This window comes from Nyctereutes procyonoides, unplaced genomic scaffold, assembly GCF_905146905.1.
Source record: "Nyctereutes procyonoides isolate TBG_1078 unplaced genomic scaffold, NYPRO_anot_genome, whole genome shotgun sequence".
Lineage (NCBI taxonomy): Eukaryota > Metazoa > Chordata > Mammalia > Carnivora > Canidae > Nyctereutes > Nyctereutes procyonoides.
Window position 1 is genome coordinate 129,650 of NW_026575101.1, and position 12,444 is coordinate 142,093.

The 12,444-nt window shown below is 35.7% G+C and overlaps 1 protein-coding gene across 1 annotated transcript in view; it reads right to left on the bottom strand.

Annotated features, from left to right (window-relative positions):
• LOC129514768 (ankyrin repeat domain-containing protein 31-like) overlaps positions 1 to 12,444 on the bottom strand; it is a 71,251-nt gene that overhangs the window by 16,169 nt on the left and 42,638 nt on the right. Inside the window, exon 12 of the mRNA XM_055333478.1 lies at positions 1,343 to 1,483. Within this exon, the coding sequence (XP_055189453.1) occupies positions 1,343 to 1,483 (141 nt within the window). The remainder of the gene's footprint in view (positions 1 to 1,342; positions 1,484 to 12,444) is intronic.

Genomic DNA, 12,444 nt, shown 5'->3' on the forward strand with positions numbered 1-12,444 from the left:
TGTGGTAAATAAATGAGGCCTAAGTACAGAGTGAGAGCCAAATGATGTCACAGCCAGCTATTCAAAAGCAGAAAATGCAGTAGTTCCAATAAAGAAAAAGAGTGGGAGAACTGAGTCATCACTGGGCACACAGTAGCAGAGGCATATTGAAGCTCAAAAAAACTCAACTACAGAAATCAGTACCATATTCATGTTGTGAGCACAGAGTATTTCAGCAAAATGATATAAACTATCAAAAGTTTAGAAAACTTTAATAAAAAGGGATTTCCAAGGGTAAAATGTTAATTACTAACATGAAAATATGATTCATGTTTTCATGGAAATGGCTGGACATGTGAAAACTAGATGGCCTGTGATTCCAGGAGTGGTAAATAAACAAGAAAAATCCTTTAAGAAAAAAAAAAACAGATTCTACAGTAGAGAAAAATCTAAGATGTGCTGATATAAGTAAAGGAACTACACCATAGTTTTGGAAGCACAAAAGTCTAGGATATCAGAAAATAGGTTACGGACTAGGAAGGAGGGGAGGAGCTAGGAGGAAGGGTTAGCAGAGCTAAGTGGGACAAAAAAGGGGAAAAGAAACTGCTTTTTATTTCTTAGGTACTGAGGCTTATAAAATGGCTAGTGGAGGGGAAGGCATCTGCAGTTCTGTTTGACAGTATTGGTGGATGTCTGAAGATTCACACTTTCCTGGGTCAATCACTGAAAGATTGTTCCCTTAAGTGTGGCCATGGATATCTGGAGGTGAACCTCAAAGGTGTCTGTCATTAATAGTCTTTAAATTGGTGGTTAAACTGGGCTTATAACTCATAATATAGAACTATGGGGAAGACTACTAAGTCTGAGAAGTTGGAATGAAAAGATATATTTCTTTTTGGGAGGTTGGCAACTGATGGATAAAACTGTGTTCACACAAAAGCACACCATAACTTCTGTGGGTCTTAGGCTGCTTACTTGTTCCTTTGTCTTTACGGGAAGTTTTTCCTTCATTACATCAGAATACTAACATATAACTAAATCATCAATACACCAGAGGTCTCAAATTCTCTATGTGGAGTCACAAAGTACTGAATTCACCTGGAGGGATAATAGGGGAAGGTTGAGGGCATTTGAATTTCTGAGACCAGATGAGGAACAAGGAAGGAAAGGCTGTCAGCTGTCCAATTCTGCCCCTGGGGATTTCTGGCAAATAAGAGTTGTGGGAGAAAGTATGTAGCATATCGTACAAAGAATATATAGTTTGGAGAATTTCTGATTTCTTAAAAAAATAGTTTTATCATAAAAAAAATAAGTACCTTTCCATTTGAATATGAAGTTACAGATATACTTAAGAATGACTCACCTTACTCCAAGCATAATTCCAAGTCACATAACTGTTGCCTCCTAGAAGATCCTTGAGCCAGGTGACTGGATTTTGATAAATCTGACCATTTTCTACCTTAATTTTACCGCTCAGTAAGACACTGGCTTTGTGGGTAGTCTCCTAAAGTGAAAAATGAAAAAAAATTAAGAAAGAAAAATACCTAAAATATGTAAACTTCTACTTTTGGCCATGATGGAGTAAGAGGAACCAGATTTACCCTAACACAAACAAAAAACAGACAAAATATATTAAGCAGTGGTTTGCAAGGTACTAAACAGCAGGCAACAAAGTACAGTACCCTGAGAAGTGAGAAATGAATGAGGTAAGCCTTCCAAGTGTCCTAGCTCCCTGCCTTGAATGTTACCAGGTCAGGGTGCAGGAAGAGGGGATTCTAGGCAAAGCCTGTTGACGCCCTGAGTTGAGGAGACAGAGCAGAGATCATGGAGGCAAGGTACCTAGAGTTTGCAGGACAGAATACTGAAGAAGAGAGCAATACAAAGAGGGAGGACTCTGCAGATCTTCAGGGGGTCCTCTTTAGCATTCAGCTGAGTAGTGATTGGCCGTGTTTGGGAGCAAGTTACCCAGGGCTGGGAAAAGAACCACCTGAAAGGATTAGAGGTAAGGACATCTGGCATTCTCAAAGGTCAGAAATAGTGCCTGTTCCCAACAGCACAACTAGAAAACCTCATAACTGGTGGGGCTTTGGTAGGGTACACAGAAGAGTCAGTTATTTCCCACTCAGTAGTAGGAAATAACTAGCCCTAGATTGAACACATTGCTCCAGTCCTGCTGACCAAATCTTAAAAGCAAGACACCAAAGGATCAAACTATTTCCAAGGAACTTAACTGCATCCTAGAATAAATCTACAATATATTTATAAGAATAAAAAATATTCAGCATCCAGCAAGGTAGATTTCACAATGTGTAGGATTCAATGAAAAATTCACAGGCCTAGAAAGAAGTAGGAAAATACAACTCATACAGAAGAGATAAAGCAAACAACTGAAAATGAGAACTGATAAGAATGTTTGCATTAGCAGACAAAAACATTAAGTAGTTATTACAATCATATTCCACATGTTCAAAAGTTATGTAGAGACATGGAAAATATTTTTTAAAAGACCAAAATCAAAATTCTAGAGATGGAGAATACATTGATGATTAGATATTTCTTTTTTTATTAGATATTTCAAACAAAAAGATTAGTAAATTCAAAGACAAAGGAATAAGAATTGCATAAAAATGAAACACCGAGAAAAGAGAATTTTTTTAAATGAAAAGATTATCAGTGAATTATAGAAGGATTTCAAGCAATCCATTATGTATGTAATAAGAGGTTCAAAAATGGAGGGGAGGGAGGAAATAATGTTTGGAGAAATAATGGCTGAAATGTTTCCACATCTGAGATTAAAATTTGGAACACAGAGATTCAAGAAATTCAATAACCCCCAAGCATAAGAAACAAAAATATTATGCTAATACTCCTCATAATCAAAATTGCTTAGAACCAGATAAAGAGAAACTCTTACAAGCAGCCAGAAGGAGAAAAAAAGACCCATTATTTATGGAGGAACAAGGTTAAGAACAGTGTGTCTAAACAATGGAGTAAATCTTTAAAGTACTCAAAGAAAAAAAAACCCTTTCAACACAGGAGTCTATATGTCTAGCAAAAATTATTTCAAAAATGTAGGTGAAATAAACTTTTTCAGACATGGCAAAAGTTAAAAGGATTCACTATTGGCAGAAGACCTTCAATGCAAAAAATGTTAAAGACAGTCCTCCAGGCAGAAGAAAGATGACAGCAAATGTCAATCAGGATCTACACAAAGGAAACAAAAACAGAAATAGTAACTACATGAGAAAAAATACTTTTCTTAACATTTAAGTCTACTTCAAAGATAATTGTTTAAACAAAAATAATAATGTATGGAATTTATAACATTAGATCAAAGCAAAATATATGATAACACAAAGGTCAGGAGTAGAGAAAGGGAAGCATACTAGCTTGTGGTTCTTAGAGTATACATGAAGTGATAAAATATCACAGGTACTGGGAGAAGTTAAAAATATGTTCCATAAACTCTAATACCACAACTGAAGTAAAACGAATTATAGCTAACAAACCAACAAAGGAAACGAAGCATAAAAAAATGAAAAAGGGAACAAAGAGACAAGAGAAATAGAAAACAAATGCCATGTGATAGATTTAAACCTAAATTTATTGAAAGTCCCACTGAATGTAAATATTCTTTTTTAAAAAAAATAGATTTTATTTATTTATTTATTTATTTATTTATTTATTTATTTATTTATTTATTTATTTATTTATTTAAGAGAGGGAGAAAAAACACAAACAGGTGGAAAGACAGACGGAGAGGGAAATGGCCAGGCAGACTCTGCTGAGTGCAGAGCCTAATGCAGTGTGGGGCTTGTTCCCATTATCTTGAGATTATAACCTAAGCTGAAGTCAGATGCTTAACCAGATGAGCTACCCAGGCACCCCTGAATGTGAATATTCTAGAATCGACTTCTGGCATAACAATGTGGGGATCCAGTCTCACATGAAAAGTATTTTAAAAAATTGTTTAAATCTCTGGAAAGGGGGGCACCTGGGTGGCTCAGTGGGTTAGTGCCTGCCTTTGGCCCAGGGTGTGATCCCAGGGTCCTGGGGTTGAATCCCACATTGGGCTCCCTGCATGGAGCCTGCTTCTCCCTCTGACTGTGTCTCTGTCTCTCTCTCTCTCTGTGTCTCTCATGAATGAATAAAATCTTTAAAAAAATCTCTGGAAATGGTTAAACACATGTAGCAAATAAAGAGCCATCTATTCAGCAAAATCTATGACAATTAGGTGGAAAAAAAAGTGAGTCTGTGGTATGTGAACCAAGATTGCTTCCTTCCTCCCCCTTCCCGCCTCAATAACGTGCAGATTCCACTCCAGACTGTACAGCCAAGAACACAGGGCTCCCTCTCCCTGTAGCACCTAATCAGAGGGCTACCTTCGTATCAGGTGCAGGATATCAGCATTTCTCATCCTGCCCTCAGCATCTGTTGATAAGGCTAGGTTGTGAGTGAGTAAGTGCAGCCAAAGGTGAGGGATCCCTCCTGCCTAGTCTGCACTGGTGAGGCAGAGGCTCCATCTTTGGCATGGTGCCAATGAGACTACTAGGACCCTGATCACCCTTGCCTGGCTTATAAGGTGGTGGTTTCATGTCAAGAGGGACAAGCTGTAAAGGCACAAGCCTACTGTGCCCATCTTGGCTAAATGCTCAGCTCCTAAAGTCAGGGTGTCATTCAGAGAAAAGTTGCTATGTTCCCATCCCAGCTCCAGAGCTATGGCACAGAGATTTGGGAAAAGAAGCAAGCCTTAAAACAGATGGTTCCTCCCTAATCATCTCCAAAGGAAATGACTTCATTTGCAACAGAACATGGAGAAGTTCAAGCTCAAGGTCACTTTAAAGGCAGTACAGGTTGTGGTAAAAAAATATTTTAAAGTAAATTGATAGATTCACTGTGGATACAGGCTGGCTAGTTTTTATGAGAGAAATGGGGAAATAAATAGTAGAGAAGAGCCTAATAGAATCAGAATAAAACTCAAACACTGACTTCATAAACTATACTTTCAAAGGAGCACACACTTGACTGTATTAGTCGCGTTGAGCAATTTATGCTCCAGGTCATTGTTGAAAACAATATAATAATTAACCAGCAATAAGTGGAGCTTGATGGCCAGGTATGCACAGAGAAAGAGACAGTTAAGAAAGACCTGCCAAGGCCTCAGTCCATGCAGCACAATATGAAAAGTTTAACACTATATTGGGAAAAATAACCTCCACTAAAACAATCTAGCCAGTAACTAAATAAGCAGGCACATAACAATAACAAGCGAGAAGGTGGGGGCCAGTACATGGAATTGCTACATATTTCAAAGTATCTAAAATGTCCATTTACAACAAAAAATTGACATGAGGAAAAAGAGGAATGGTATGACACACCTAAACAAATAGAGCAAGAACACATCTGTAAGAATGACTAAATGTTGGATTTAACAAAGACTTCAAAACAGTCATTATAAAAATGTTAAAGGAACTAAAGGAAACCATAATTAAGGAAGTAAAGGAAGGTATGATGACAATGTCATATCAAATAGAGAATATCAATAAAGATACAATTTATTTAAAAAAAACAAATAGAAGTTATGGAGTTGAAAAAGTACAATAACTGAAATGAAAAATTTACTAGAGGGGCTCAAAAGATTTATGATATCAGAAAAAGAATAAACTTGAAAAAAAGATCAATAGAGGTTATGAAAGCTGAAGAACAAAGAAAAAATGATGAAGAAAAATGAAAAAGCCTTACAGAAATGTGAGACACCATTAAGCACACAAAAGTGCATGAGAGTACCAGAAGGACAAGAGAGAAAAAAGACCAGAAAACATACTTGAAAAAATAATAGATGAAAACTTCTCAAATTTACTGAAAAACATTAATCTATACTTTCTGAAGGAGGCTCAGTGACTTCCAAGTAGGATAAACGTGAAAAAACTCGTAAACAGAATTGCTAAAAGTCAAAGACAATAATAAAATACTGAAAGAAGAGAAAAATGACTCATCACTTACAAGAGCACTCCAACAGTTGGCTTCTTATTAAAATAATGGAAGCCAGAAGCAGTGGAATAACATAGTCAAAGTGTACAAAGAAAAAATCATCAACCAAGAATCCTATATCCAGCAAAGCTATCTTTAAGAAATGAATTTAAATAAAAACATTGCTGGATAAACAAAAACGGAGAGAATTTGTTGCTAGCAAACATGATAAGAAATATCAGAGGAAGTTCTTCAGACTGCAAGTGACTCCAAACAGTAATATGAATCCACGTGAGAAAACAGAGAACACTGGTAAATGTAAGTAATTACGCATTATAAAAGACAATATGAACAAATATTTCTTCTCTTAACTGATTTATAAAATTATAGTATTAAATAATAGATAATGTATATATTTCAAGATAGCAAAAAGGAGGTGAGTGGGAGGAAAGTTTTCTTGTACTAAGGGAATAATATCAGGGAATGTGTATTTGGTAACTCAAATTCACAGAAACAGATGAAGAAAACCAGAAAGGATAAATAGGAAGGTTAATTTAACAAAAGCTACAAAAAAAGCTATAATATATGCTTGCTTTCTTTATTTCTTTACAAGTACTAAATTTGATAAACTCATAATTATAACAAATTGAATTGTTGCATTTATAACATTTATATATATGATATGTATAATGATAACATCACAAAAAGGGGGAAAGAAGCATAGAGCTATATAGGACTATAGCTCACTGGAATTAAGTTAGCATAAATCTGAAGCTGATTCTGGTAAGTGAAGATATCCTAGGGTAAGCACTATGGACCTCAAAAAAAATGGTGAAAAAAGTCACTAAAGAAACTAAAATGCTACAATGAAAAATATCCACTTAATGCAAAAGAAAGCAATAAAAGAAGTACAGAGGAACAAAAAAGGTATGAGACATACTGAAAACAAAAGTAAAACAGCAGACATAAATCCAATAATATTAATAACATTAACTGAATGAGAGTGGATTTAAAAATTTATTCAAAAGGCAGAAGTTGTCAGACTAAGTTAAAAAAAAAGATCCAATTTGGCAATTTCTGTATACATAGAACAGACTAAACTGAAAGAGACAAATAAATTGAACATGAAAGGATGGAGAAATATATATCATGCAAACGGCAACTTCAAGAAAACTGGAGCAGCTATAACAATATTGTACAAAATAGACTTTAGAACAAAAAATGCCACTAGAAATAATGAGGAATATTTTGTAATGAGAAGAGGGTTAATGGATCAGGAATATAGAACAATTATAAACACATGCACATAATGAAAGACTTCTGACACACATGAAGCAAAAATTAACAGAAATGAAGGTTGAAATAGATTATTCAACACTAATGAAATTCCACTTTCTGTTTTCTATTAACAACACAACTCCACTTTCAATAATGTATAGAACATTAAAATTCGAGCAGAACTCAACGAAATTGAGACCAGAAGAACTGAGGAACAGATCAACAGAACCAGGAGTTGGTTCTTTGAAAGAATTAATAAGATAGATAAACCATTAGCCAACCTTATTAAAAAGAAGAGAGAGAAGACTCAAATTAATAAAATCATGAATGAGAAAGGAGAGATCACTACCAACACCAAGGAAATACAAACGATTTTAAAAACATATGATGAACAGCTCTACGCCAATAAATTAGGCAATCTAGAAGAAATGGACGCATTCCTGGAAAGCCACAAACTTCCAAAACTGGAACAGGAAGAAATAGAAAACCTGAACAGGCCAATAACCAGGGAGGAAATTGAAGCAGTCATCAAAAACCTCCCAAGACACAAGAGTCCAGGGCCATATGGCTTCCCAGGGGAATTCTATCAAATGTTTAAAGAAGAAATCATACCTATTCTACTAAAGCTGTTTGGAAAGATAGAAAGAGATGGAGTACTTCCAAACGCATTCTATGAGGCCAGCATCACCTTAATTCCAAAACCAGACAAAGACCCCACCAAAAAGGTGAATTACAGACCAATATCCCTGATGAACATGGATGCAAAAATTCTCAACAAGATACTAGCCAATAGGATCCAACAACACATTAAGAAAATTTTTCACCATGACCAAGTAGGATTTATCCCCGGGACACAAGGCTGTTTCAACACTCATAAAACAATCAATGTGATTCATCATATCAGTAGGAGAAAAACCAAGAACCATATGATCTTCTCATTAGATGCAGAGAAAGCATTTGACAAAATACAGCATCCATTCCTGATCAAAACTCTTCAGATAGAGGGAACTTTCCTCGACATCTTAAAAGCCATCTACGAAAAGCCCACAGCAAATATCATTCTCAATGGAGAAGCACTGGGAGCCTTTCCCCTAAGATCAGGAACAAGACAGGGATGTCCACTCTCACCACTGCTATTCAACATAGTATTGGAAGTCCTAGCCTCAGCAATCAGACAACAAAAAGACATTAAAGGCATTCAAATTGGCAAAGAAGAAGTCAAACTCTCCCTCTTCGCCGATGACATGATACTCTACATAGAAAACCCAAAAGCCTCCACCCCAAGATTGCTAGAACTCATACAGCAGTTTGGCAGCGTGGCAGGATACAAAATCAATGCCCAGAAATCAATGGCATTCCTATACACTAACAATGAGACTGAAGAAAGAGAAATTAAGGAGTCAATCCCATTGACAGTTGCACCCAAAAGCATAAGATACCTAGGAATAAACCTAACCAAAGAGGTAAAGGATCTATACCCTAAAAACTATAGAACACTTCTGAAAGAAATTGAGGAGACACAAAGAGATGTAAAAATATCCCATGCTCATGGATTGGCAGAATTAATATTGTGAAAATGTCAATGTTACCCAGGACAATTTACACGTTTAATGCAATCCCTATCAAAATACCATGGACTTTCTTCAGAGATTAGAACAAATTATTTTAAGATTTGTGTGGAATCAGAAAAGACCCCGAATAGCCAGGGGAATTTTAAAGAAGAAAACCATATCTGGGGGCATCACAATGCCAGATTTCAGGTTGTACTACAAAGCTGTGGTCATCAAGACAGTGTGGTACTGGCACAAAAACAGACACATAGATCAATGGAACAGAATAGAGAACCCAGAAGTGGACCCTGAACTTTATGGTCAACTAATATTCGATAAAGGAGGAAAGACTATCCACTGGAAGAAAGACAGTCTCTTCAATAAATGGTGTTGGGAAAATTGGACATCCACATACAGAAGAATGAAACTAGACCACTCTCTTGCACCATACACAAAGATAAACTCAAAATGGATGAAAGATCTAAATGTGAGACAAGATTCCATCAAAATCCTAGAGGAGAACACAGGCAACACCCTTTTTGAACTTGGCCACAGTAACTTCTTGCAAGATACATCCGCGAAAGCAAAAGAAACAAAAGCAAAAATGAACTATTGGGACTTCATCAAGATAAGAAGCTTTTGCACAGCAAAGGATACAGTCAACAAAACTCAAAGACAACCTACAGAATGGGAGAAGATATTTGCAAATGACCTATCAGATAAAGGGCTAGTTTCCAAGATCTATAAAGAACTTATTAAACTCAACACCAAAGAAACAAACAATCCAATCATGAAATGGGCAAAAGACATGAAGAGAAATCTCACAGAGGAAGACATAGACATGGCCAACATGCACATGAGAAAATGCTCTGCATCACTGGCCATCAGGGAAATACAAATCAAAACCACAATGAGATACCACCTCACACCAGTGAGAATGGGGAAAATTAACAAGGCAGGAAACAACAAATGTTGGAGAGGATGCGGAGAAAAGGGAACCCCCTTACACTGTTGGTGGGAATGTGAACTGGTGCAGCCACTTGGAAAACTGTGTGGAGGTTCCTCAAAGAGTTAAAAATAGACCTACCCTACCACCCAGCAATTGCATTGTTAGGGATTTACCCCAAAGATTCAGATGCAATGAAACGCTGGGACACCTGCACCCGATGTTTCTAGCAGCAATGTCCACAATAGCCAAACTGTGGAAGGAGCCTCGGTGTCCATCGAAACTTGAATGGATAAAGAAGATGTGGTCTATGTATACAATGGAATATTACTCAGCCATTAGAAATGACCAATACCCACCATTTGCTTCAACGTGGATGGAACTGGAGGTTATTATGCTGAGTGAAGTAAGTCAATCGGAGAAGGACAAACAGTGTATGTTCTCATTCATTTGGGGAATATGAATAATAGTGAAAGGGAATATAAGGGAAGGGAGAAGAAATGTGTGGGAAGTATCAGAAAGGGAGACAGAACATAAAGACTCCTAACTCTAGGAAACGAACTAGGGGTGGTGGAAGGGAGGAGGGCGGGGGGTGGGGGTGAATGGGTGTCGGGCACTGAGGATGAGCACTGGGTGTTATTCTGTATGTTGGTAAATTGAACACCAATAAAAATTAATTTATTAAAAAAACAATTATGTATAGAACAAACAGCAGAAGATCAATGAGGAAAGGAAAAATTGAGCAACACTACAAACCAACTAAACCCAACAAGCATCTATAAAAAACTTCTTCTAGGGGAGTCTGGTTGGCTGAGTCAGTTAAGCATCTGCCTTTGGGTTAAGTCATCATCCCAGGGATCTGGGATCAAGCCTTATATCAGGCTCCCTGCTCAGCAAGGAGTCTGCTTCTCCCTCTCCCTCTGCCTTTTTCCTGGCTTATGCTTTCTCTCTCTCTCTCTCTAACAAATACATAAAATCTGTTAAAAAAAACTCCAAACAACATAATAATTTTTCTCAAGTGTTCATGGTATATATTTTTAGGATGGGCCATATACTAGTTAAGCCACAAAATAAATCTCAGAAAATTTAGAACGATTGAAATAATACTATGTTCTCTAAATACAACAGAATGAAATTAGAAATTAGTAACAAAAATTTGGAACACTCACAGTTATACAGAAATCAAATGACTCCAAATCAAATCAAATGACTCCAAATCAAATACTCCAAATAACTAATGGGTTAAAGATGTAAACAAAACGCAAATTAAAAAATACGTTGAGATGAATGAAAATTAAGATACAACATACCAAAAATTATGAGATGCAATGAAAGCAGTGGGTTAAATGGAAATTTACAGCCATGAATGCCTGTATTGAAAAGGAAGAAATACCTCAAGTAATTAACCTAAACTTACACTGATGACACTGGAAAAAAACAGCAAACTAAACTCAAAGCAAGCAAAAGGAGGGAAATAAATATTAGAGTGGAAATAAATAAAACAGGCAATAGAAAAAACAATAGATAAAATCAATAAAATCAAAAGTGGTTCTTTGAAAATAGCAACAAAAGTGACGAAGCTTTACCTAGACTGACTAAGAAAAACAACTAAGGAGACTCAAATTACTAAGATCAGCAATGAAATGGGTACCCTGTTACTGAACCTAATGAAATAAAAAGGATTATAAGAAAAACTGTCAAGAATGCTATACCAATAAATAAATTCCTAGAAAGATAAAAATTACCAAAAAAAAAATTCAAGAAGAAACAGTTTGAAAATACCTTTAAGTAAAGAGATTGAATTAATACTCAAAAAACTATCTAAAAAAAAAACAATCTCAGGTACAGATGGTTCGTTGGTGACTACTATCAAACATTTAAAGACTGAATACTAATATTTTGCATTACCAATATTCCAAAAAATAGAAAAGGAGAAACACTTTTGTGAGACTAGTATTAACTTAATACCAATCCAGACAAATACAAGAAATCTACAGACCAATATCTTCCGTAAATATGGATGCAATAATCCTCAACAACATACTAGAAAACCAAATCCAGCAACTTATAAAAAGAATTATATACCATGACCAAATGTAATCTGTCTGCTTTCTCAGGAGTGCAAGGTTGGTTTAATATCCAAAGATCAATTAATGTTATATATCATAACAATAGAATGCAAACCAAAACCCACATATCATCTCAATAGATGTGGAAAGAACATTCGACAAAATGTAATGCCCTTCCATGATAAAAACATTTAAGAAAGTAGGAAAAGAAAGAACTTGCTCAGCCTGATAAAGGGTATCTATGAAAAAAACTACAGCCAACATTAGATTTAAAAGTGAAAGACTAAATTTTTTCCTCCTCAAAACATAATCTTATCTGAGGGGAAAAAAAACAGAAGTTTGATAATACCATTTTATTTCAACACTGTGCTGGAGGTTTTAGCCAGTGTGGCCAGAAAAAAAAAAAGAAATAAAAAACATTCACAATGGAAAGAAAGAAGTAAAACTGTCTTTTTTATAGACAACATGATCATCTATATAGAAAGTCCAATGAAATCTCCAAAAATTTATAGGAAGTAGGAAGTGAGTTTAGCAAGGTTGCATGATAACATCTCAATATACAAAAAAAAAGTGTATTCCTATTAGCAAAAAACAACCAAAAACTGACATTTAAAAAATATCATATATAATACTATCAAAAACATGAAATACT